Raw genomic sequence first — 27,375 nt, 5'->3', positions numbered from 1 at the left:
GTGACCTAACTGGCTATCAAGAATTAATTTATTTCATGAAATGTTTCATATGGCTAGGAGTCAAGGATTCAAAGGTCTTATTTGTCACATACACAGTACAGGGTACAAAGTGTAGTGAAATGGTTAGTGGTTCACACTGTGACTGTGCAACTAAATCATGCAACTAAACAGACAGTTAAAACTTACAAATGTGACAGTCATGTGATTTTAATGTGCCAGTTAATTAGCACCATTATCTAAAATCATCTGATTAGCTAATTTTATTTAATTAGAAAATCTCACTCATGTAACAGCCTCTTATGCTTAAATGTTAAAAGAAGGCAATAAACATAATGAATAAATTATGATTAATTGTGCTGCCTTGTGAGGGCATAGCATTTTTTATGATCATGTTGTGATATTTACAGATCCGGCTGGTAAAGCAGCAGTGGAAAGCTCAGAGTCTCCAAGCTGGATCTCTTTGGCCAGGCAGAAGCAGAAGGTCTTCAAAGAGAACTCTCTGGATGAATCACCTGAGAGCAAGTTCCCTACCCAGGTGAGGATTCTTATCCTTATCCTTAATCATCAGTCTTACCAAATATGTATTTGTACAACTGCTTTTAGAGTAGGATAAACCAGTTTCATCTATTCAAATGTAAGAACTATTGTAAGTTAAAGGCTCTAATTTAAATTTTCTTATTACTAGTTTGAATTAGTAAAGTGAGTGTGATCACAGTGCATTAATGTGATCCAACTATGTTATAAAATTTTGTGAGGGTGTTAGGGCTGATGGGGAAAAAATAACTTTAGTATTAAACTAAAATGATTAAAGTATGTGCAGTAGAATATATGCAGCAGTAAATGCCACTGCCTCACTACCCCAGTGACCCGGGTTAGATCCTGTGCTGGGCTGAGGAGTTTTATTCAGGGCTTTAAAAATGCACAATCAAATCATGTTGGGAGTACGAAAACAAATTGTGTTAGTGTAACATAGTTCATTCACAGAATTAAATGGAGAAAGTAGAAAGTAAATTCAATTAAAATGTATTTGACCGCTTGGCGGTCCAGTGGAAGAAGAGGCAGAGTCCCGTTGTTGAAACTCACATGCGTGAGGAGTCTAGCTAGCTGAATTTCAGTTTTGCTACCCTTAGCTAGCAAGCGGTGAGTGATACCAGGGACATTCTGTGATATCCATGCATCTGACACTTGTGTGACAAACGCTACACAGCCAATGACAGTCCAGCAAAACTAGGATTGCCTAGTTTCCTTGTTCAAGATACACATTATCATAGCCTACTTCACTCACTGTTGACCATGTTGTGCAAAAGCTAATGAAGTGATAATAGAAGGTAGTCCAGTGCTGACGAGGTATGTTTTGGTTCTGACCTGCCCCCAAATGGAGAGCTTTTAATCCTCCAGATGTACAAAAGGTATGCAGGCGAGTATGTGTACAGCATCTCTTGTATCAAGTATAACCCTGGCCTTACAACCAACAAGAATGCGTTTTCTTTTTGTGTCACTGCTTCACTGGCGGTCATTGTGAATTCTGTAAGGATGTCTATAAATAAACAAAATCATACTACTTACTGTCTGTTGTCAGTTTAATGTAGGCTTATTTTTTTTGAAACAGGCTATATACCCCAACTCCTATGAAACCAGGCTATATACCCCAACTCCTGTGAAACTAGGCTATATACCCCAACTCCTGTGAAACTAGGCTATATACCCCAACTCCTGTGAAACCAGGCTATATACCCCAACTCCTATGAAACCAGACTATACACCCCAACTCCTGTGAAACTAGGCTATACACCCCAACTCCTGTGAAACTAGGCTATATACCCCAACTCCTGTGAAACTAGGCTATATACCCCAACTCCTGTGAAACTAGGCTATATACTCCAACTCCTGTGAAACTAGGCTATATACCCCAACTCCTGTGAAACCAGGCTATATACCCCAACTCCTGTGAAACCAGGCTATATACCCCAACTCCTGTGAAACCAGGCTATATACCCCAACTCCTGTGAAACCAGGCTATATACCCCAACTCCTATGAAACCAGGCTATATACCCCAACTCCTGTGAAACTAGGCTATATACCCTAACTCCTGTGAAACTAGGCTATATACCCCAACTCCTGTGAAACCAGGATGTCCACTCCAAGTGCATTTTCTGTTTGGGATTCTTATTAAGACAACAGTCACAATCCCAGGGAGTAATTTTTTCCATGTTGTAACCAGGGAAATATGCAGTGCACTTAGATCTTTTTATATATATATAAAAAAAAAAAAAAAAACAAGACAGATGACAGCATTTGTGTAATTTATTTATTTTTTTTCCTGTTTGTATATGTCTGATAATTGTTTACAGACTTTGTTTTCCATCTAGGAAATATGTACATTTTGTAAACTGTCTCACTTGTCTTTTTTTTAATAAACCTTTATTTTCTAGGAGGAATTCAACAAGAAGGGTTTGTTGGATGATCCATCAGGTCCAGTTACCAAGGATCACCTAAAACCTGTTGCTTCACCAGTTAAAGGTAATAATATTGTTGCTTCAAGTACTGTATAAACCTTATCAATATACACTTGCATGAATACATGGTTATTCTGTTTGGACCTAAAAGTGCACCACCAAACAACAGCTGCTAAAGCCTTTAATTTAGTTAGGGGACTGCTTTGAGGACAGCTTGGAGGATGTATGAAATTGAAGTTGATACATTGCTGTCCTCTAGTGGACAAGTTCTTGCAGTAGCTTTTGTCTGTTAGCACTCTCATGCAAAGTAGGTCTCAGTGTTTTACAGTTCATGTTTTATTAATCATTTACAACAGTTAATAATTCAGTACACCACATGTATGTTTTAGTCGGTAGTACTTTTTATTTGATTCACAGTACAATCTTTATTCATTTTGCAGGAATAGATAAAATGTCCTGTATGAAAGGTCACACAAACAGTATTGTGTATGTATTACAAATTATATTACTTTTTTCTGTGATCAGTGTCGTGTTCTTTGGAGATATCCAAACCAGTGCTGGTGGAAAAGGAGAAGAGGACCATCAGCCACCCAGTTCCAGCCCCTCTAACCCAGGATGAGCCTCCATGGTTGGCCCTGGCCAAGAAGAAAGCCAAAGCCTGGAGTGAAATGCCACAGATTGTGCAGTAAACACTAAAAAAAACACCAGGCTCAGAGCTTCTTTCCAGGACTTTTTGCACACACAGAAATGAACTTGTCCAGTACCTGAGATGTCTCTTTCTATCTTTCTTTTTGCACACAAAAACACAGATCTACACAGACTTCTAATTGATGTAAGCAATATAATCGGAATTTGTTTCCCCATTTTAACATCCCTGGGCCCTAAAGGTAAGAAAAGATCAGTTTTAATTGCAAGGACAGATAAAGTGGTCTTAAAGCTTAATTTAAGCATTTTTCCAGAGGCTTGTCTGAATTTTTCATGTTCTTTTTAATTAATAATACTTCATGTATAAATATATTTGCCTTTGCTCCTTTGATCAGTTTCTTGAAGTAATTGTCTATGGAAAAAACATAAAGACATCTTTGTATTTATTTATCTCATTCATGTAATGTTTTATGCAGTGTTGTTCTATTTTTGTATTACCTTTACAGTTGTGTGTCTTGTACATAAAAATGTAAAGAAAAAAAGGTCCAGTTTGGTTGATTTTTTTCCAGTTTATAATACATAAAAGTTTGTGTTGTACCAAGCCATTATTACTTTCACACAATGAAACAGAAAAACATTAAGATATTGTAACATAATTGAATGTGTATTTTATAGTATGGAACAGTCATAGTTGATATTAATAATGAGCCAATCATTTTTTTAATCTGAAATGTCCATGTACCAAAATTAGTCCATAAGCAGTGAGAGTTATGACAAAGTCATAAAAAGTCATATTCATGTATAATTTACAATATCATTATTATTGATATTTCTTTTCTTCCCCTGTAATGTCTTATATTGGAGCGCTGTTGAATTCTCGAATCTGATTGGACAGAAGGTGTTGATTAATTTTAGAACAGCACATCTTGGTCAGTAGTTTGGCTGCAAGACAAATTGCAGGTTTATATTAATCCATTTGCTTTAATAAATGATCATTTCTATAGTAAGAACCTACAAAGAAACATATGGCAGAACAAAGGGAAAAAAATGTTGATATAGTTTTCTATGAGGATTAATATATTTTTGGAAGGAGTCTCCATCATCACCGCTGTGTAACAGTCAGAGGTAAAGCTCCTTTACATTTTGTGACACGGAAAGGTCTTCGGGACAGACAGCTTTGTGGTTTCTGAGTAACAAGCCACAATTTTGTACTGTTAATTTCAAAAGAGAGAAAAAGAGGCTGGTGAAGGGACAACAGTTTCTAGCTGCTACAACAAAAGTAATAACAAGAACTAACGTGTTTTGTGCGTGATTCTCAACATTAACTGTAACTCATATCACACCACCCTGCTGTTAATTATTTTCCTATAACAGCATGTACTGAAGTGATTTATTCTGGTTTATTATGGGTTTTTCCATTCCACTATAATCACAGTGAACTTAACAATGACATCACAGCTTCTCTTAGATCCATGATCAATGTAGAAATCACATTGTCTTTCCACTAAGCTGAGTAACTTAGCTTTTAGTGATTAAACACCACATTCAGAAGATGGAGTCCATTTTAGGCACTTGTATATGCAAACCTGTGAAGAGTTTGTGTCTGTGAAGTGTTTCATTGTACATTGTGACTTCAAAATTCTTGAAAAAAATTTTAAAACCTTGCAAGTTGAAAAAAGAAAAAAATGAAATAGATTTTAAAAAGTAACCCCAAAAAGCTATATATTGCAGTATGTAATCTATAATGTCTATTTAATTCTCTATCCTTCTCCTCCTCCTTTCTTCCATCTCTCTCCATACCCTCTAAACACATCCCTTTATTTAGTCTCTCATCACTCCGTTTTACTCTTCTCCATCACTGCCACTCTGGTCTCCAGATTTGCCAGTCGACTCTCCAGGCTGCTCAGGTCTGTCCTGCTCTTCCCCCCGGTGGCTACACTCCACACAGCAGCAAACAACACCAGCATGAACAAACGTGCAATCATGGTGTCAGAGGAGGCTTTTGGATCACTGACGATCCGACTGAAGATCCACATGACCACGATGACCTTCAGCATCCAGAATCCCCGCCTTAGCAATGCTACAGATAAACGCAACACGGCACACAGCAGCCAGTAACTAATCATCGCCAGTAATAGCCACTTCGCTGCAAAGGCCATGCCCTCAGGGCTGAAGTGAGGGATGTACCCAGGATCTGGAGAAACAGAAAAAAGGAGAAACGAGGCAAAATAAGATGTTAGCTTTGTCTCTACTTAAGTTCTGTTAAATGCACTAGCAGGATTTCTACAGTGATCTAAATAGGAAGCTATTAAAGGAAAAATGTCTTTTTGTAAAATGAATTTAATACATAGTTGTTATCCTTAACAATATATAGTATTATAAAATTATAATTATAAAAATTCAAATTATACAGCATTTGAAGGGTACTCAGAAGGATGTCAGTCTGAAAGTCTCATCTAGCAAGTTCATCTAACATAAATGTAAAAAAAAAAAAAAAAAAAACACACACGGTGATATTATGCTGTCTGCACTTCACCTCATTACTGCATTAAGCATAGAACCACATCTGCGATGGTACACAGCTCTACTGAAAATCTCCCAGATCAATCAGTCTTCAAGTGACTGAATACTTACACTAGGCCTCATTTTTCAAGCTGGATACGAAGGGATTTATTTGTACAAGTGTTATACATGTGTATTAATGAAAATCCCATAAAATTGGAAAAAAACTTTCGAAAAAAAATTTCCTACTCGTGCTCCTGAGTGTGTGCAAATTTACATATAAGAAAATTAAGTAATATAAATCTCGATTTGATTGACCTCACATCTTATAATTTGCATGGGATACTGCACTGGAATATAATGTCAAGGATAAAATGTTTATTATTATTACCTTTAGAGCATTTAGCAGATGCCTTTCTCCAGAGCGACGTATAGAAGAGTTTTGGAGCCATACTAGTTCAACAGGATCAGGGACTAAGAATGCCACTGAGAAAATTTTGTGAAAACCAGTAGTTTTATATTATTGGCATTAATTAAAGAATATAAAGAAAGAAAGCAGGCCAGCACAAACCCATAAATTAAGACAAATAAAACTAATCATTCAAATATGACAAAAGAAATGGTGCAGAATAAACAGAGGACGGGCCGGTCTGTCAGCACATAGCCGTAAGCCATAAACAAATGCCTCAGCTGATGGAAGAGTTAGCGTTTGCTTATTATTATTGATATTATATATTCATAAATATTTTTGTTGGCATAGAAGTGAGTCCATATAACTTCCACTTCTGCCTTTCAGCGTTTACCCTGACCATTCATTTTTATCCCAGCCATCTGTGCACTTGACCTTTTATGGAATTTTGTGGGTGTCACTACGTGCAAATGAGCTGTGTTGGGAACACACTTTGCATTTTACAGGCGTTCAATATATGCACACAAGTGCAAAGAAAATCAGCTTTTCTGAAACTTTTGTAAATCCGGTGGAAATGTTAGTTCGGTTTGACTTACACAAACATTTACACACAACTTTACTAAAGCTTGATAAATGAGTCCCAATGTTTCACACTATACTAAATAACACTGTAAAAAGAAAATAATCAACTGGGGAAATGGTTACGTTTGATATAATCATACACACACTTTAAAACAAAAACTCAGATGCACAAAAGTCAGCTGTGGTAGTCTTCTGACTGGCAGCAGTAACTTGGTTTTGAGATTGCATAGACTGTCTGCTACTTACAAGATTCAGGGATTTATCAATGCTCAGGGGGTCAATAATTCTTGATATATAGATTCTAGTTAATAGGTTCTGGAATTATTTTGAAAGATACACACTAGGTGATCTACTCATATCACACCCACACCATTCTTACTGTGCCCTTTATTATTTAGTCTAAGTTTTATGTCACAATTTTATATACACATATGCAGGGTTTCTTTTCCCTTTCATTCTCATTTGTACACCTTTGGTTACCTTTATTATTGTCTGTTACATTCTAAATTTTAAATATGTTTTACTTACTACCATGACTATGATTTTATTTTTGTTTTTGTTTTTTCTTTCTTGTAAATGTACAGTGTCCTTGGGTACCATGAACGGCACTTATAAATAAAATGTTATAATAATAATAATAATAATAATAATAATAATAATAATAATAATTATTATTATTATTATTATTATATTCCACCTCAAACCCTCTGGTCCTCTGGCAGTAGACTGCTTGAAGTTCCCCACACCAAACTACCCTCAATGGGTTGCAGGTCCTTAAATGCTATGGCCCCCAAACTGTGGAACGCCCTACCCCAATCTCTCCATGACTGCACTTCTATGACACCCTTCAAATCTCAACTGCAAATTTTTCTCTTCTCACAATATTACTCTTCTCTTTCTACTCCTTTAAGCCCAATAACTGACCTCTGATGATGAATGACTTGCTTCCTATTTGTGTTTTTGTATTGTGTATTTCTTTATGTGTATTCTCCCACCCTGTTGCTTGTTCTGTTCTTGGTATTGTTTGTACATTAGAATTCAATAAAGCAGTGTTCAGGTATTCACTGTGAATAAATATCTGTGAATAAAGGAAGAGGCATTTGAAGAATGTGAGAATCTTTAAGGGTGTGTTCCAGAAATTGACTGCAGGTGAAATGTTTTCTTGAAAATTATATATGTAATAAGGATGCATTATATTATGTTCGTGAAGAAAAGACTACTTGCTATTTATTCAGTTTACCCTTTTTAATAGTTAAAAGCCACTAATTCTATACATTTTTTTTTTTTTTAAAAACCCAGTACTTGCCAATAGCAAAGTGTTCCTGTTGTGCACTCCTCCAGTAATAAAATATTTTATAGAGTAGATGCACTTAGACAGCATTCTTGTCTCTCTCTCTCTCTCTCTCATACACACACACACACACACACACACACACACACACACACACACACACACACACACACACACAAACACACACAAACACTCTGAGATTACATCAGGAGTTTCTCAAACATACTTTCACTCTTACACAGACATGAACTCTGAACCTTCCTGGGTGTGGGGACTACATGCGATTCACATTCAGTCTGGAAGCAAGCAATGTCCAGGCATCCAACTGTATTATACATACGTATGAATTCGCTACTTTCTAGAAAACAAACCTCTGAGTCCTTATCTTCAACCATATGTTTTTATCTTGTTAACCAAGCGAAGCCACTCACCGCCTACTCCAGTGGCGCGCAGAATCTCAGCCACATACACAGCGATGACATTGAGGCCGCCGGCAGCACCTTCTGCTACAAACTGCAGCGCCATGTCCAAGAACTACCAGGAACAGGGAAGAAAGAGGAAGAGTGTGCGTGTGAGAGGTGTCAGATCAGATTTGACAGCATGGAGGAACGGACTAGTGTGAATGAGATGGTCTTTATCCACACACAGATAACAGAAGCAGAGCTGGAACACTTCAGCGATCATTAACCAGACACTGCTTTCCACATAATGAGCATTCAGTATGATAAAAGCAGTAGGGTTTGAATGCGTTGTGTAGATTACAAACATCTACCACAAATATTGATCAATCAGGACCTGTTTGATTCTTTAGTTCTTTAGTTTAGTCTTTAGACAGAAACTACAAGTCTAATTTAGCTAACAAGTAACAGAAGACACTATCACCCAAGTAATTCCTAAGTAATTTTACACAGACTTACTGATGAGGTTATAGGAACAACACGACTGCAATAAAAAAATTAATAAAACTGCATTAGGTAGCTGAATACTGCAATGCAATTGGAATGGCCATCTTGGACAACGTGAATCACTTCTTGTCTTGAGCCCAAGACAAAATTATTCCACCCTTTAGGCCCCACCTCCCAGGTTTTGAAGGTAAAATTGTACTGTAAAGCTGGATCACAACATAGTTCCACTTTGAACTTCAAGTTGTATATAAGGACTATCACTGATTTCTACAAAACATTTCATTTAAAAAAAAATTGAGATTTTATGACAGAACGTCAAGATGATGCAGCAGGTAGCATTGCCACCTCACAGCTCTCGGTTCGATCTTGAGCTCAGGTTCACTCTGTCTCCCTGTATGGATTTCCTCCACGTTCTCTGGTTTCCTCCAACCTCCCAAAAACATGGTGGTAAGTGGATTAAATGCTCTAAATTGCCTCTAGGTATGAATGAGTGTACAAATATGTGTGCATGGAATATACCCTGGCCTCCCATTCAGAGTGTAATCCCCTAGTGTTCCTGTGATATGCTTCAGATCAACCACTGCAACCAGGATAAAGCACTTATTAAAGTTGAATAAATGAATAAATGAATGAATGAGATTGTGTAGCTTAACAATATCATTTAAAGCAAGGGTAGGTTCAGTCATTCTGTATTTATGAAAATGATTTTGGCTAACATTATACTTCCTTTACCTACACTCGCCTCACAGCTCCAGAACAAAATAAAAAAAAATAGAAATCTAATCAAACAAACCCAAAAATACATGCTTATAACAGTTTGCTATTTTATTATTTTGTAACATTCTCTGTGCATGGAAGTGAATGAGCTTTTCCCTGTAACTGTACATCTACAGAAAGGGAGTGTCTCATAAAAAGGCCAATGTGAATACACTGTTTAAAAACTCCAACAATGCTGCTGTACCTGACACAATGTAGGTAAACTTGATAAACTGGCAGCACATAGCCACTTCATTCACATTTTCTTAAAGCTAGTGACAGCACAATAAGCTGTCTGAAAAAGATACGTGTGTGCAGACATGTCAGAGTGATAGCTGCACGCACATAGACCATAAACATGCACTTGACACTGCACACACACTCATAAATATACTACCATTCCTACTATAAGGTCAGTTGCTTGCATACTAAACGATTTTGGTATTAAACACTTGTTATAAGCATGCGTGCATACACATACACACAAATATGTCTTCGCAGATAGCCAGATGGACTAACTAAGACACAATGCACAAAACCAGTAAGCGTACACTTGAAAATGATACACTAATACACCAGTGTAATAATACACCTTAAATAATACAGTTGTTTTCACTTGTGAAACCTCATACTGAACAGTATTGTTACCGCTTTTTCCATAGAAACCTGGCTGAAGGACAAGGAGTGTGGCACGAAAGGACGAACAGAATTCTTGATATCAATAATAAATTGTTATAAATTGTTACTATACATTCAGTACTAGTGCAACTAGCACTACAATGCAACTACCATGCCAGTGTCATTGCTGTGACCCCCCCCAATACCACGGTTACAGTGGCGGAAAAATCACAGCCTGCCATTAGAGAAGTTATTATATTTATTATTAAGTTCTTATATTTATTATCCTCCCAAAAACATGCCAGTATGCCAATTGGCTATGTTAGAAGTGAGTGTGTGAATGTGTGTATGCATGGTGCATTGTGATGGACTAGCATCCCATCCAGGGTGTATTTGCACTTCCCCATTCCCAGTGTTCCTGGGATAAGTTTCAGATCCACCACAATCCTAACTGTCAAATGCAGCTTTAGTCTTCAACCTCCCCAGTTGTTAGCTGTCATGTGACAGGAGAGTGTTAGCTAGTGGGTGGGAGTTGGCAAGAGACCAAATTAAGGGGAAATTAAAAAAAAAACATTTTAAGAAAACAAAACAATAAATTGTGCATAAAAACATAAGTGAAAAAACACGTATACTAAACTTAGCTTTTACAAGTGGTTATTCTCTTACAGCCAAAGTATACTTATGAAAAACTTACCTGTCTCAAAAACTCACAAAGTTTACTTACTTACCGTCAAACACTTCTTGGTTGTGTGGGCTCCAACTACAGAGTCTACATGGAGGCGCAGATTCTCGGCCACATCCGTCAGTCTGTAGCCAAGTCTGAATGTGTCCTCGAGTGGCATCTTTCCCCCTTCACACCTCACTGTCAGCGCTGCGAGCACAAGCAGCCCGACACCGAGCAACTTCTGCCAGACTAAACTCTCAGTATGACTGCCACACGAAAACATCTTTAAACAAAGTGTCTTTTGCAAATATAACCAAGCAATAAAAGCGACTAAAACTCGACTTCCAAAATAGCACGACCAGGTAACTTCATCTAACCACAAACCCGACTATCAGCCTTCAGGAGTCGTATCAGCACTTCCAAAATAAATCCAGACGACGAGTGTGACAATCTATTTCAGTGATGCAGATTTCATGTCAGAGCATGTTCAAGTTTCACTGAAAAAAACCAGTGGGAAATAACATCATAGCCCAATTTATCCATGCGGGCCAGCTGGCATTGCATTAAATTTTTATAGGCCAGAAGTGTTTGGCACCGACTTCTGCATAATCCTGTAACACCAACTTCTGCGCAATCCTTTCACTGGCTGTATTAGGTAGATATGAAGATATGAGTGTTAAATTAAAAGATCACTAGGTTTAATTTTTGGAAGAGAAAAAGAAAACTTCACAGCAAATAATAGCTAATAAATTGCAGAAGAAATCAAGGCTTTTTGTTATAGGCTCCAAAAAAAATACAGGATGGAAAAATAAATATTCAGTTGTCCTCCCAAAAGAAAAGTCTTTGTGGCTGATTCCTAGCTATGCTTCTCTCCCCTTTTGGCAAGTGTACATGTAATGCAGGTGAAACTTGTTTAACTACCAGAGGGAGGGAGGGAGGAGGACAAGAGGGCAGGGAGAAAAACATACTCCAATTTAAAGCATGGTGTTCCTGAACTGCTGCTTGTCACAGCCTGTGACAATAATTCACATCACCCTGTCCCAGATGGAGAATCTGAAATATTGAGATCCTCATTTACGCACACCCTCAAGGTCCACAAAACAGCAGAGCACTGGGTTCTCAACCTTTGGGGTGGCTGAGATGTGGATTGGGTCTTGGATTATGCTGGATGAGAGAAAAATGGTTTAATAAACTGTAAAATAAAAACAACTGAACAAGAACTACACTATACAGTATGGCCAAAACAATGTGGACATCTCACTACCACACCCATATGTGCTTGTGGAACATAACCTCCACTCTTCTGTTAAGGCTTTTCACTAGATTTTGAGTGTGGCTATTGGAATTTCTGCCCATTCACCCACAAGAGCATTAGTGAGGTCAGGTACTGATGTTGGGTGACAAGGCAATCCCAAAGGTGTTCAGTGGGGTTGAGGTCAGGGTTCTGTGCAGATCACTTAAGTTCTTCCACTCCAACCTTGGCGAATCATCTCTTCATGGAGCTCACTTTGTGCACAGGGGCATTGTCATGCTGGAATAGGTTTGGGCCTCTCAGTTCCAGTGAAGGGAAATTGTAATGCTACAACATAAAGACATTCTTTACAATTGTGTGCATCCAAATTGTGGCAACAGTGTGGGGAAAAACCACATATGGGTGTGATGGTCAAGTGTGCACATACTTTTGACCATATAGTGTGTGTGTCGGTGGATGAAGTGGTGGATGTGGTTCCGGAGAGACCCGCCAGTGCAGGAGCACCTGTGACAACAGTACTATGGTCCACAACTGAAGGACAAAACCTCCAGGAGCATCTGGACACACAGCACCCACTTCAGGAGGTATGTATACACACAGACACACACAAGTGTAAAGACTAAGACATGGTGACTAAGGAGGAACCTGGAGAACCCACAGGAAACCGACATGGCTTACTGTCTAAGAGGAGTCTAATGTTTTCCCGTGTTCATGTGGGTTTCCTTAGGGGTTCTCTTGTTTCCTCCCATCTCCCAAAAAACATGATAGGTGGATTGGCTGCTAAATTACCCCTAGGTATGAATGTGTGTGTGTGTGTGTGTGTGTGTGTGTGTGTGTTTGTGAATGTGTGTGGTGCACTGCACTGGACTGGCATCTCATCTCATACCCATTTTTCCTCCATTTTTCCTCCGGATCCCCCAGAAGAGACAGAGAGACATGGATTAAACCCTGAAAAGGACAAAGCATGAAGGCATAAGGTGCAAACTGCATTAAAAGGAGAAATAACTCAGTGAATCATATGCACAGTTGGACAGCAATTTAATGAATTGCAAATGATCAACCAACATAACTAGGCAGTTTTCAAAATAAAAAAAGTACAAAAACAACAACACCGATCAGTCTAGAAGACTGCAGATCAACAACTAGAAGCCTGTCAGGCAGTTCTTTCTCAGAGGAGGTCTCTAGCTTATCGCTAATGTCATTGTTCCGGTGGAGCAAAACCGGTTGAGGTGGAATGGAGAGCAAGAGAAAGTCGGAGTAGTCCCACTTTAAAAGTGCCACCAGATTAAACATGCCAGAATACAAGTAGCAGCTAAAGGCTGAGCTGATCAGTTGTGATAGGTCTGAGATATCATGCCAGCTTTGTTCCTTTAAACCTAAACAGCTAACTTGCTTCATAGTCAGTTGGTAACCAAGCAAATGTGATGGAATGTGGAGTTTCAGCTGATGGTGGCTGGAGTTAGTGAAGAATCTCGACAACAGAGCACTCTTCACAGCAAATCCATCTACATCTAACAATCAGCTCATTCAGCTGGATAAGACGTTGGCGCAATGGACCAATCAGTAACAAGCCTATCCGATGTAGATGCGGTGGAAATCGTTGGCGCCGAAGGCGGCGTTGCACTTTGGGCACTTCCTCTGGCGTGTATCGTAGCGCGTCTTCACACACTCGAAACAGAAGACGTGGAAGCACTTTGTCAGCACAGCATCCTTTACACGAGAATTGCAGCATGGACACGTCAAACGGGCCTGCAAGAACAAGAGCCATACATCTTCTCAAACTGCAGCCATGCTAAAGATCAACTCCAGCCACAAAAGCTGTGCTTCAAACAAAACATTTCCACTCGTACTCCTTACCTTGTATTCATTAATTTCCTCATTAAGTATCTCGTCACCGTTGCGCATGCTTTCAGCAGGTTTCTTGGCTTTCTCAATCTTCCTGCGCAGTTTGGAGATGTCCTCCTAATCAAGCAAAATAACCATGTTAATATACTCATCCACTGAAATCCTAAGTATTATTTTGCCTGGTTTCTGTATATTCCAGTAGTTCAATAATTATGGAATCATTGTCTAGTTCAAAATGGGCGTTTCGTTGTGTCTGCAAGTGTACCTGTGCACGGCGGGCATTGAAGGATTCTTTCTCTCTGGAGATGCTGTTCTCGATCACCTCCTCACGGACTTCTTTCAGTCTCTGCTGCACTGCTTCCAGCTGACCCCGTAACTCCTCTGACAGCAGCGCAGACTCTTGGGCCTGGCCGCACAAGCATATGTGCTGAATTAGATCTTTAGGATCATCTTTTTTTTTTTTTTTTTAATACCTTTTTCTCATATAAAGCAGTGTCAGTTACTGTGGCATTTATCAGTTGGTTCAGTGTATACCAGTTAGAAATGCCTTTTTGCAATTAATCTGGCTTTAAGGGCCTTTTAACATAGAAAATACTGTAAGTTTGGTTTACCAGAAAACTACACTTGTGCTTTTGCCATTGACCTGCTGTCCAGTACCAAAGGTTTCAGTATTATTTTTGCTCCCTGCTCAAGACTGGCACTAACAGGAACCAACAGTACTTGGGCATGGGGTTTGCTGATTAGTCACATGTACCGCATCACAACACAATACAAAAGCATTCAACATGCACAGACCAGTTAATTTATCCAAAAAAAAAAAAAAAAAAAGCAACAGCAACACAAACAGTGATTTTCAGCACAAACAAAAAGAAACATGGCTGGTGTACACTCACACACACACACACACACACACACACACACACACACTAAGCATAACTGTGATGGGTGTACCTTGCGTTTGTTCATGTCCAGGGCTTGTGTACGCAGACCCAGCTCTCTCTCTGCAGCACTAATGGTGCCCTGCAGGAGGCGCTCTTTCTCCTCCAGCTTCCTCACAACCTGGAGCTGAGCATCCACCTGAGAGACAGAGAGAGAGAGAGAACTTTATTAATAACATCCATCATGTAACCAACAGTGGAACCCAGTTCTGTTTCCAGACTCGCTCACCTGTGTTTTCAGTGTGAGCAGCTGGTCGGCCAGCTCTTCTTTTTCTTCTTTCAGGAGCTTGTGGATCTGGTTGGATTTAATGCGCTCGCTCATGAGCTTAAAGTTGGCATCGTCCTTCTCGCGGAGCTGCTGCATCAAGCGAATGTTCTGTTCCTGCATGTCCTCAAAGGCCTGTCCGGTGACGTCCATCTCACTCAGCAACGCATCCTCCTCCTGACCAAAACACACATTTCACCAGCTATTATTATCAGTGCTGTCGGAATACTGTTATACTCCATGGCTCGATTACACTTTAGGGGAGGGCATTTATTTTGCTGACATGATTTGGATCCACTTCAACTCCAATAGCCGCCTAACAAAAATGGTTTAAAAATTACATACAAATGTAATTCATCCTTTTTTTTTTTTTTTTTTTTTTTTTTTTTTAAATCAACAGTGCTTGGCTTTATGAAGCTTAACAGTTTTGTTTTTATGTGGATCACAACTTTGCCTTGTGTGTCACTTCTGCATACATATAAACTACACTTAAGATTACTAACCACACTCACACACACACACACACACACACTCATTACTCACACACACATTACTCACACACACATTACTCACACACACATATACACACACACACATATACACACACACCTGCTTGGCAAGGGAGAGTTTCTTGTTGAGGATGTCGATCTGCTCCTCCACTAAGCGGATTTTTCTCAGAGCTTCCTCGTCAGCCATCTTCTTTCCTTCCCTCCTCTCCCTCTCCTCCAGATCCCGCAGGCGTTGACGTAGCTCCTCTGCCTGACACACACACATACACACACATGGTGTATGTAATTTCCAGTGGCCACCTTCTAAGTTTCATTTTCATGTAAGCACAAGCTGATAGGGATTTGTGTGTGGGAGAGAGATTTACTGTATGTGTACCTCAGCTTTTGATTTTTTCTCTGCAGCCATCAGCTGCACTTTGTCCCTTTGTTCTTTTGGGGCAGAGCGATACATGTCCAGCAAGAGCTTCATCTCTCTCTGAGACTCTTGGGCTTTTCTACCACATAATTAACAACTATATAACACTGAACATCATTTATAATTATAATCGCATTTTATCAATCAATAGGCTTATCAGAACTACTTACTTAAGCTCCACCCTGACAATTTTCAGTTGCTCCACTTCCTTTCTCTTTGGCCCTCCAATCACAGCACAGCGTTCAGCTGGCGTGTCGTCTGACTGACTGCTGCTAGTGCCCGGTTTCTCCTTTTCCTCCTTTACTGCCACACGAGTTACCCTCTCTCTCTCTTTCTGATCTTTCTCTTTTTCTTTCTTCTCCTCCTTCTCTTTTTCCTTGTCTTTCTCCTTCTCTTCTTCTTTTACTGTGCCTTCAGTTTCAGTTCCAGGCTCAGTCTTAACTGACACTCCTGAAAAGAGACACAGAAATAGACATCCATAATGACAAATCTATCAAGTCACTTTGTCTCTCCATTAATAAATTAAAGGAGCAGTTATGAATTTTAATAACATTCTGTTTCCTGTACAGCTAATGGCAATTACAATGAAAACGCTGACTAGCTTTTTGCCCCTGCCTTCTCTCAACCACATCCCTCTGCTGAAATTATATATGCCTTGTGTGGTTTACAGAAAGGAGGCGATCTAGATCAGCTCTGATCCGGCTGGGGTCGGAGCTAATATCCATGAGGGAAAACAAACAGAAGCCTGTAATAAAAAGACGCTGAAGGGTTTCATTGCTTGGAAATATCCCAAATCAGTTAAATATTATTATTATTAAGGTCCTGAAGTATTTATATAAACAAATAAATCTGAACAGTTATGAATTCAGTGCATTATAAAGCAAATACTAAAAATGTCTTTCGCTGAAACATTACCAGTGGTAGTGGGCGTGGCTGAATCATTATCCGACCCTGCTTTCACTGCAACATCAGAGGTGGCAGACGTTAAAACAGAGGCAGGTTCTTCTTTAATATCCATATCTGTGCTTGATTGTGATTGGACGGCAGGGTTACCCTTCGCAGCACGCAGCTATGAGAAACAAAGATCTGAATGTTACATTTTGATTTAATTATAATACAAGTATATTATTGTTCAGTGTTTCCCCACAGATCTGAAATATATTTGGGGTGACTGGAACACAGGGAATGTTGGATACTGAGTAGATATTATGAGTAACAAAGAACCTAAAGAACATATTTATTGTTCTTATGAAGTTCTGTTTTAAATCACACATTCCAGCTTTTTTTAATGGGACAAAATATACTTTGACAGTCATCAAAATGAATTACCTATGTGTGGGGAAACACTATACTGCCTACTCACTGCAGGACTCTCTCACCTGGTTGAGCTCTTGCTGGGCCTCTCTGAGTCTGAGTTTGAATTTGACCACCTCTCCCTTCATCTGCTGGTTATGCGTCTGCAACGTGCTTATAAGGTGACGCATCTCCCGGTTTATTGGGCCTTATGGAGAAAAATGGAGAGAGTGCTTGGGAGTGCTGAAGGACAGCATGCCAGATAAATGTCACACCAAGCAGTGAAAAAAGAAAGTGAGAATTACCTGCTTGCTCGTTAGCAGCGAGCGTTTGTTCAAACTCAATCCTCAGCATCTCGTACTCCTTGCGCACCTGAGCTAGTGTGTCCTCCAGCTGAATCACTTCAGTACGTACTTTACGCTGCAGAGACACCTCATCATTCTGAAAAACACACACAAGATGTCGTTTTACTTTTTAATCATAGCTACCCCACGATGCCGACCATTCTGATTTAGTCCAATGAGACATCCGCAGAGGAGACAGCTAAATATAAAGCAAGTGGTAATATCAGTACACAAAATGCTAGCAATAAGCCTGTACTGAACCCAAGGTAGGCTGAATACCAAGCTGATTTGTAAGCACACAATTTCCATGGACCATCTTTGTCTTCTTTTATACAACTAGCACACATACACAGACCTGAGAGGAGACACACACACTGCAAGTACCTCCATGTGGTCGAGTTGGCGAAGGCGGGCGGCTCTGGTTGTGTTCAGCCGAGCTCTGGTCTCATCCAGTTGGGTCTTCAGTACCAGAGATTCGTTATAAAGCACAGAGAACTGGGACTGCAGACACCGATACTCTGCCGTCTCTCTCACCATTCCTTCAGCCCTGCACATGAGCTCCATCTGAGACAAATACACATACATACAACCATCAAAGTGTTATTTTCTATATAACACAAAATACACTGCGACAACATGTTTCTTGCTATAAGCTTAAAAAAATAAAAGCATGACAATGTTCCACTTTGCCTGTCAAGTTATGTCACTAATAACAAGGGGGGCAGTCGTGGCCTAATGGACAGAGAGTCGGACCTGCAACCCGAAGGTGAACCTGAAGGTTGTGGGTTCGAGTCTCAGGTCCGGCAGGGATTGTAGGTGGGGGGAGTGAATGACCAGCGCTCTCTCCCGCCCTCAATACCATGACTGAGGTGAGACCCTTGAGCAAGGCACCGAACCCCCAACTGCTCCCCGGGCGCCGCAGCAAAAAAAAAAAAAAGGCTGCCCACTGCTCCGGGTGTGTGTTCACGGTGTGTGTGTGTGTGTGTGCACTTGGGTGGGTTAAATGCAGAGCACAAATTCCGAGTATGGGTCACCATACTTGGTCACAAGTCAAGTCACTTCACAAATAAACACTGTGACACACACGTTACACACACCCTATTTCTTCTGGTGGAAATAAACCTAAAGTTCCTGAACAGGTTCCTGTGGCAAAAATGCAGCTTATGAGTGTGAAAGATACATAAGCATTTGCTTGTGTGACCGAATGTTTGAACAAATATCTACCTTCATGTTGTTGTTCTCCTGGACAACTGTCTGCAGGTCCTGCTGTAGTTTCTGCAGCTCACTAAGCCGGTTCTCTGCTAACTCTCTGTTCTCCTCCAACTCACTGTTCATCTCCTCAAACTTGAAAAGAGCAAGAAGGAGTCAAATCAAAGCTGCACAACCACATGAAAGACTAATAATAATTGCACTACTTCCTTTCCATCCTAAAGATTATTCAATTATGTTTCATCAAGAAAGACTTGAACACTATTAAATAAGAGGCCAATAAATTAACAAGAAAATGAAATAAGCACTTACCTTTCTCTTGTTGATAGTGATGGTCCCACACACACTGCTGGCCTCGCCACATACTTTATAACCTTTACTATTTAGCTAAATAAAGAAAATCAAACACATGTCAGCAACGTGGTAGATACAGTGCACCTATAACCCAGAAAGAGAGACACACACATGCACACTCACCCTCTCCAGCACCTCCCCTAGATGTGTGTTGAGACGGTTTTCCCTGCGGCGGATCTTCTCTGTGTCCCATTGCAGTTCCTCTATTGACACTTGTAGTTCACTTATTCGGTTATCAGCACGACTAGCAGCACGTGCCAGGGAACGAGACTGAAACATATCCACACATGCAGGTAAGCAAAAGCATACCACACCAAACACTTAAGTTATCCCAAGTTACTGAACATGTCAAATTAAAACATTAAAAAAAGTCTCTTTAGAAAAATAAAATGTTTTTCATGCTGAATCAGGAAAGTACTAACATGAGTATCTTTGCACATTTACTCTCATTAGAAATGTCAGAATCAATGAATAGACATGAATATGCCAATTGTGAACAAATGCAATGCTCCTGCCACGCCAAATAACAGAATTTGACATAAGCAAAGCCTGTGACCTGTATGACTAACTCAAATGTGTGAGGTTTTGCAGTAGACACCACAAACTGACCTCATATTTCAAGCTCCCCAAAGCTTCTTTCCAAAGTGTCAGATGTTAATGTATTGTGTTAAGATATATTATAAGAGATAAATAAAGCAGTTGCTCTGAGGAATAGACTCCGTAATTGTCCATTCGAAGTACTAAAAATAGATTCATCTGGAAGCGTTCTTGCACCACTGTAAATAATCTTGCATATGCACAGCACTCACTGGGCAGGTAAACGCAAACATACTAGAAGACGACAACAGTGATGTAGTACAGAAAAAAATTACAGAGAGGCAAAACAAAATGTCCAGTTTTGCTACACAAATGTGAACGAACAAGAAAGAGCAGGAAAGGTGGTCATTGGAAGTAGGGCTGGGTTGATCAAGGCAAAAAAAAAAAAGAAAAAAAAGAAATAAGATACAAGTGCACTAATTAAATCGCCATTGCAAAATCATTGCAAGGTTTGATGAGGTCAGTTAAGTTGCCAGCAGCATGAAGTGACTGTGCTCCAGATTTTTTAGAAATGTCAAAAAAAAAATCTGGTTTTATCATCACGACTATACATACACAGCAAAGGAGTCCAACTCATAACTGAAAAATAAGAATTTTAGCTCACAAAATGGCTCTCTCACCTCATTGGTCATGTGACTATGTTTTTGTTTGAGGTCATCTGTCAGTTGACGAAGACGTTCATTTTCACTGGCCAGTAAGGTGTTGAGGTGAGCAGCGATTTCGAAGAGACTACCATCTGTAGTTACCACAAAAACAAAAGTAAGGCTTGTATCTTTTTTCCCCAAGCCACAGTCACGTTTAATGAACTTCCAAGATATTACAGATGTACTGTACACTAGTCTGAGCAATCATACAATGCACCCCTCACCTGACTCAGAATCCAGGTCCTTCTTAAGTTGATCTACAGTGCTCTTTAACTTCTCACAAATCTCTACCACACAACTGGCCTGTTTACAGCTGGACTCCACCCTCTCCTGTAGCTCCGCCTCCATTTCCTCACTGCTACTACTGGCCAGCATTGCAAGAAACGAGCTCGCTCCCTCTCCTTGTGGACCTGGAAGATTTACAACACAGTCCATGTCAGTAGATGCCAGTGTTATCACAGCCCTGTGAAGATTTTGGACCATCATTTACCTCTGTCCTTTGCTCTCTCCTGATTAGAATCTCCATCCGGCTCCGGTGTCCCTGGCTTTAGGCTCCGCCCCTCACCAGGCTGGCTGTCCACTGGCTGGCTTCCTGACTGGTCATAGCGGCGGGCAATCAGCCTCATATTCTCGTCAAACTACAAGCAGAAGGGAGAGGAAGATGAACGGGGGTCCAAAGTAACAAATAAACGCAAACGCACAATGTGACTGCATTGTGAGTGTTACGTATTTCTAGGATTAATGCACAAAAATAGCCAAAACAAAGTTGTGGGTGAACGGTAAAAGATAATGGCCGAGAAGAAAGCGGAGACCTGAAAATAAAACCTAAAATACAAAGCAGAGACAAAAATACCACCACAACCTAAAGCAGAGCGATCTTTCGTGCGCTAAGTACATAATTTACTAATATTGAAACATTTTAGTGGGCTTTATCTCACTTATACCACGGCTGCTTACCAGCATTTAAAGTAAACAAGGCCTTCTACATGTTTTGCTTGCTCATAAATAAATGATATATGTACTGTATAACTGTTGCAATATGCAACAATTATACAAATATATCATAAAGCATTATGTTCCTACTTAAATTGTATTTTCCTTTAGGAGCTTTATAGCAAAGTCTAAACCATTATTCCTGATCTTTGTCATAGTTATATACGAAGACGGTTATATAGGCTTATGCCCGAGCAACATTGCAGGATCTATACAATGTTAACCAATATCGAAAATGTAAGAGATCCCACGTATGCTGACAGATTTTACACATTTTTGTCCTGGATATTCCTCAGGCATCAAGCCTTCCACAGTATAATGTGTGTTCGGAATAAACAAAACACATGCTCATCCCAAATTTCAGAATTTCACAGAATTTCTTGTGAACAAAAATTCCTAACAAAAATTCACCAAGTTATCAGTCTTTCGCACAAGACGTCAACAGCCGTTAAGTGTGAATACTGAATAAGGTGACACCTGTCAGCCGATCAAAAGCGACCATTTTCTGTTGCCATGGTATACATACAGATAAATTACATTTGCACTCTGCAGGGGCACTTACCTGGTTCCAGTATCTGTTAAGGATAAGTAGGCTAGCATCATCAGTAGCCTGGCGAGTCTCAAGCCTTTCCACTCTTTCCCTCAATTCATCCTCGATAACCTTAAAACAGAAAGACAGAATATACATGCCAAACTGATCTAGGATCACATTCCAATATTGACATTTGTGTGTATAAAGTGTGGACACATGTACCTGTCTTTGGTCCAAGGCCTCTCCCAATTTTCGGTTTTTCACCTGCAGTGCTTTAATATCCTGTTCCTCCTGTAAAAAGAAACACACAGCCAGTGACATAATAGTTAAATCATCGCTGACGATAAAAAAAAAAAAAAAAAAGAAAAACACACTCAGTAATTAAAAGTATTTGACAGAAAAAAATGGAAAAAACAGGAAAAGCAGATGTTTGATGGATGACTAGTTGCACTGCTCCAGGCTAACATAGATAATGTAGATCAAGAAATATGAGTCTGTCTCATCCAAAATACTTTTCATGTGCACATGCATTAAAAATCTTTTTTTTTTTTTTAAAAGAAGTATCACACAGATACCCAATATAACGTCCTGTAATCTTCCACTGTATAACACTGTAATGTTCCAGAGACAGCCATCTTGACCATCACTTTTGCTCTAAAATACCTGGGAATTATAAAGTTCTCTCTGACAATCCTGTGATTTTAAGCTTAAATAAATTCAAAGCAAATCCACTTTCTCAATTTTTAGGTAATATTTTGGTGTACAACATCTCACATAAATTCCTTGGCATGTACATATCATGCATAACATGAACTCCTTTTTTGCTAAAAGGCCAGAAAGAACCTTATTATTCCAAGGGCTTGATTTGGTTTTCGTCCACATGCTAAGTTTGAAGTAATCTATTTTAAATTTTTGACATGGGGAGATTAAATGCATACTTCTCCGTCCATGCCGTATTTAAACATTCAGTTTTTTCCCATGTCTACTTAAAATAAAACAAAAAAGCCATATTATCACAATTTATGAAAGTCTGTGAAAATTCTCCCCTTTTTGGCCTAATGTCTTATTCCCTGTAGCTAGTCTCTGGTCTGATGAGCTGCCTTCAGTTATATAATTGAAATAAATGCACAAGCTTGGATAAACTGCAACAGAGGGTCTGCTAAAGAAGCTTCATGCTTTAAAAAACTAGAGTTTTTTCCACACGGTTATCTGCTCTGCTAAATTTTCTTCCAAGGACTAGGTTTGGTCCATCAACATATTTGCTGGGTCGACATCCAGACCACGATCCACTAACCGATGATCCTTTGGTTTTGACCTTAAACCTAGACACACATTCAGACTGACTGATTATAATATTGAGTGAACACAGCTTCATCATTAGTGGCTATAAAAAAAAACATGCTGTGACCAAGCAAAAAAAAAAAAAAAGTGCTATAATCCATCCATTTCTTTTATCTTATTCTGTTTTTTTTAGGCCAACTACACCACAGCGACTGGCTCCAGTGGACAGCATTTTTCTGACATCTGATTTAAAAAGAGCTTCTTTACTAATCAGTGTAGTCGCTCTTGATTCAGTGCAGCCATAGAGCACAGGACTACACAGTCAATAGCTTTCCCCATCAATACAAATACAGTATATTTCGACGCTTCAGCACTTCATCACTTGAATTTGATTCCTGATTAGTTTAGAGAGAGGAGCAGATGAGTGAAAAGGCACTGAAACAGACACAGCACAAGCGATTATGTGCTGAAGTCACACACAACCAGAGCAGACACCCCAGTAGAATATCTCTTTCGTTTACTCATGTAAAACTATATAACAGCTTAATGGTATGCACATCATCTATACCTTACAACCAGTTTAGAGGACCAAACATCATACCGCCCACTACTATACAGAAGAAATATGCTGAACTTCTGTAAATACCAACCTGCTATTTTCCAGTACGCACTCGGTTATTAAATATTATGTTTTGTGGATTAACAATTTGCTTGGATATATATTTGCAAAACAGATATCGTGAGAGAGATTCTCATTACATGCATCCTACAGTAATTTGTAGCCCCACGGCAAAACTAAAGAAGCACAAATGTCACACCGTGCATATCTGACTACATTTAGGGTAAGTGTAAAATTGTGTACATTTGATTTTTCACCAAATTATTCTATTATATACACACAGGTGACAAACATTTATTTCTTCAACAAACTCTCTCACAAAATCAGGACCACAAGCCTTTGTCACTCATCTGAGCTGCTTCATTAAGTTTCCATCCGTGTGGAGAGAAACATCTCTACTATCTCTGTATCACCTACTACTAGATACTCATTGACTGCATGACCTAAAATCTTTATAGACCTCACATAGAGAGATCACACATCTCACCGAGTTGGACACGCCCCCCAGTTTGATGACCGTCTCCACAGCATTGCTTGCCCCTGTGCTGAGACCCTCGCCTCCGTCTCCTCCCTCTCTGTCTCTCCTTTTCTCAGGGGGAGCACCAGCAGAACCGCTGGGATCACACGGCCGCTTCTGAGCAGACATCCTGTACCACCGGCTGTCCCTCTGCAACACAACAGAACAAATGTTAAGAGCACTGATTAGGTCCAAAAATAGATTTGTACTGGACAAGCCAACCTTTAGATATGACAGAGAAGTCATTATTTTAAACCTGGTTAAGTTAACTTACAGTCTGGAAGAAGTACGGAGCATTAGGGATTCAGTGACCGTGTTTTAGCCGAAACAGTAATATCCCAGCAAACACAGAACATTTCCCCAACATTAACATTTGGTTCTCCTTTGGTTATTTTTCAGGAACCATTTCATAACGTTCTGGGAATGTTGTGTTTTGGTTAACGAAGTCTGCACTGTTTCCAAAATGTTCTGGGATCTTTAAAACACTATGTTCTTCTATAATTATATGACAGCTAATAGGGAACGCTCGTAAAAGGTTGCTCTTAGGTGTTGTTTTTTTTTTTTTTTCCCCAAATCATGACAGGATGTTCAACAAATAGATTAAGCTATTATTTCTGTAACTATAAACTAACATTATTTAAAGGTTACAGGAATGTTAGGGGAATGTTCTCTGAACATTGCAAGAAGCTTACCTGGAGAACCAAACAGGAACTTCACGGTTACGATATCAGAATGTTTTAGGAACCAAAAACAAACGTTCCCAGAACGTTCCAGAAACCAATCATTGGGAATGTAAGTATAGGTAAAATATATAACTCCCACATTCATAGTTAAGCTCGAACAGAAGAAAATCTTGACACTTTTGCACCTTGAATCAGAAACGTATAGTAAATAACCAACTTTATTTCTGATATATTAACGTTATTCTAATCCTGTCTGATTTATTCTTTTTAAAAGTAGCCTGCCATCTCAGTTAGCGTTAGCTAATCAGTGACTAGCTTCAAAAGCTAGCTTCAAAAGACTAAGAGGCTAAATTGCTATACTCTGTAGTGTTATTTCACTGACTTTTTTGAAAACATTATTTTACAAGTCTTTGTAATTCATTTATTATTCTCGGAATTAATTTCAAAATCATTCTATCTACCTAGAGAGCTACAGTTGGCTAATATGAAGAAGAACCGGAATTCTTATTAGACATTAGCTCCCTAAAACAACCCACACAAAGGAAACAATTTAGTTCAGACAGTCCTGCTAAAAATCCACTTATTAATAGAGTTAATAAAATACATTTTTATACATACAAACCTCGCTTTAGTGTGTTTAACTGCTCAATTTCTAAATGTTGATGTTGCGGAACATTTGGGAGGTGGAGGGGGGAAGCTCCCGGAAACGGAAATGGAGTCTACATCTGAAAGTGCGTACTTCTGTGCTAACTAGTGGTTATTACACACAGCGCCATACTACCGTGACACACTGTTTAGTGCGCTGTTATTTTCTGCTGCTCGCTATTGGAGCGCCGCCTGATGGTCGGAGGTCTTTTTTTCCAAACCAAAATAATACCCAAACGTCTAAAGTTGTTAAACAGGCATAAAAAAGTGACAAGATTACATCTGGTATCTTTTATAATAATAATAATAATAATAATAATAATAATAATAATAATAATAATAATAATAATACGTTTGTTTTATATAGCACCTTTCTCAGACCCAAGGTCACGTTACACAATCAAATATTATAACCATAAAAAACATAAAGAAAACACATAAAATACAATATAAAGAAACAGCCTAAAACACAAGAAATTGTTAGGTATGACAGCCAGTCTAAAGGAAAACAGGATAACATGCCAAATGGAAAACAAAAAGATTTTTAGATTTTTCATTTTAAAGTACTTTAAAATGATTCCCCAGAGGTTTATTCATTTTTCCTCCACTTCTTTTTGTGAGAATATCAGTCCAAACTGCTTTATAATAGATTCCAGGATCCAAACATTCTCAAACCAACTCTAACGTGGAGTGTCTCCTGGGTCTGTGACTGAGGATAGAGAAGTGTGGACTGACCTTCTCAACGAAAGAAGTGGATGGAAAATGATTAAATAAATGAAGAAACGTCTTTTGATGAGAAGGTTAATATACACTTCTCTATCCCCAGCCACAGATTCCCGGATCCCCAGACATTCCCAAGCCAGCTGTAAGGAATGTCTCTGGCGAGTCCTGGGACTGTGACTGAGGATAGAGAAGTGTGGACTGACCTTCTGACCAAAAGAAGTGGATGGAAAATGATTAAATAAATTAAAAAAAAAAAGTTCCTTTGGTGAGAAGGTAAATCCACACTTCTCTATCCCCAGCAACAGATTCCTGGATCCCTGGACGTTCCCAAGCCAGCTGTAACATGGAATGTCTCTGGCGAGTCCTGGGACTGGGACTGAGCATAGAGAAGTGTGGACTGACCTTCTCACCAAAAGAAGTGGATGGAAAATGAATAAAGAAATGAATGAACTTCTGGGAATCCTGGGATCTGTGGCTGGGGGTAGAGAAGCGTGGATGGACCCAGGACCCGCTGGAGACATTCCATGTTACAGGATAGAGAAGTGCGGACTCAATAGAAGACATTTAATCATTTATTCATACATATCAGAACCACCACGTGAGTGTCACAACTGTGCTGAAACTGGTCCAAGTACCACTCACTGCAGAACCAAAAGTCCAGGGCGTAGAGACATATCAGTGTGTTTCACGCTGGAAAAGCATGCTAGTTGTATGGGTTAGGGATATGGCAATTTTATAGGAGGAGTTGGATCAGGTCCAGCTCCATGCATTGCACTTTTGGTTCTGCAGTGAGGACTATGTCATCACCACATTCTGTTTGTCCTCTAGGCATGAATACAAAGCTTATGAACTTTGTTCCTGCGTGATTTTCGACTCTTGTCCCGAGGT

The 27,375-nt window shown here is 39.4% G+C and overlaps 3 protein-coding genes across 16 annotated transcripts in view; 1 reads left to right on the top strand and 2 right to left on the bottom strand.

Annotated features, from left to right (window-relative positions):
- The window catches only part of zgc:66433 (uncharacterized protein LOC321250 homolog), a 32,536-nt gene extending 28,378 nt beyond the window's left edge, over window positions 1–4,158 (top strand). For all 14 annotated transcript variants that reach the window (XM_034305848.2, XM_026940440.3, XM_053235297.1 and 11 more), the window contains 3 exons: window positions 408–535; window positions 2,434–2,521; window positions 2,983–4,158. In XM_034305848.2, the coding sequence (XP_034161739.1) occupies window positions 408–535; window positions 2,434–2,521; window positions 2,983–3,146 (380 nt within the window). In that variant the 3' untranslated portion in view covers window positions 3,147–4,158. The remainder of the gene's footprint in view (window positions 1–407; window positions 536–2,433; window positions 2,522–2,982) is intronic.
- A 329-nt stretch (window positions 4,159–4,487) lies between these two features.
- Window positions 4,488–11,843, bottom strand: si:dkey-74k8.3 (uncharacterized). Its single transcript, XM_026940444.3, has 3 exons — window positions 10,894–11,843; window positions 8,318–8,420; window positions 4,488–5,296 (listed from the first exon to the last, which is right to left on the bottom strand). The coding sequence occupies exons 1-3, from the start codon at window positions 11,110–11,112 to the stop codon at window positions 4,935–4,937; spliced, it is 684 nt and encodes a 227-aa protein (XP_026796245.1). The 5' UTR covers window positions 11,113–11,843; the 3' UTR covers window positions 4,488–4,934.
- A 1,259-nt stretch (window positions 11,844–13,102) lies between these two features.
- Window positions 13,103–25,988, bottom strand: rnf20 (ring finger protein 20, E3 ubiquitin protein ligase). The gene is made up of 22 exons (XM_034306118.2): window positions 25,742–25,988; window positions 24,407–24,586; window positions 22,242–22,310; window positions 22,050–22,148; window positions 20,985–21,132; window positions 20,719–20,904; window positions 20,471–20,586; window positions 19,377–19,523; window positions 19,212–19,286; window positions 18,915–19,034; window positions 18,075–18,254; window positions 17,652–17,787; window positions 17,433–17,554; window positions 16,969–17,122; window positions 16,224–16,503; window positions 16,015–16,132; window positions 15,739–15,888; window positions 15,094–15,306; window positions 14,878–15,003; window positions 14,192–14,332; window positions 13,939–14,043; window positions 13,103–13,830 (listed from the first exon to the last, which is right to left on the bottom strand). Exons 2-22 carry the CDS (start codon window positions 24,563–24,565, stop codon window positions 13,654–13,656), a joined length of 3,021 nt encoding a protein of 1,006 aa, XP_034162009.2. The 5' UTR covers window positions 24,566–24,586; window positions 25,742–25,988; the 3' UTR covers window positions 13,103–13,653.
- Window positions 25,989–27,375: the final 1,387 nt, after the last annotated feature.

Source organism: Pangasianodon hypophthalmus, chromosome 7 (assembly GCF_027358585.1).
Source record: "Pangasianodon hypophthalmus isolate fPanHyp1 chromosome 7, fPanHyp1.pri, whole genome shotgun sequence".
Lineage (NCBI taxonomy): Eukaryota > Metazoa > Chordata > Actinopteri > Siluriformes > Pangasiidae > Pangasianodon > Pangasianodon hypophthalmus.
This window is presented reverse-complemented; position numbering and strand designations above follow the sequence as displayed.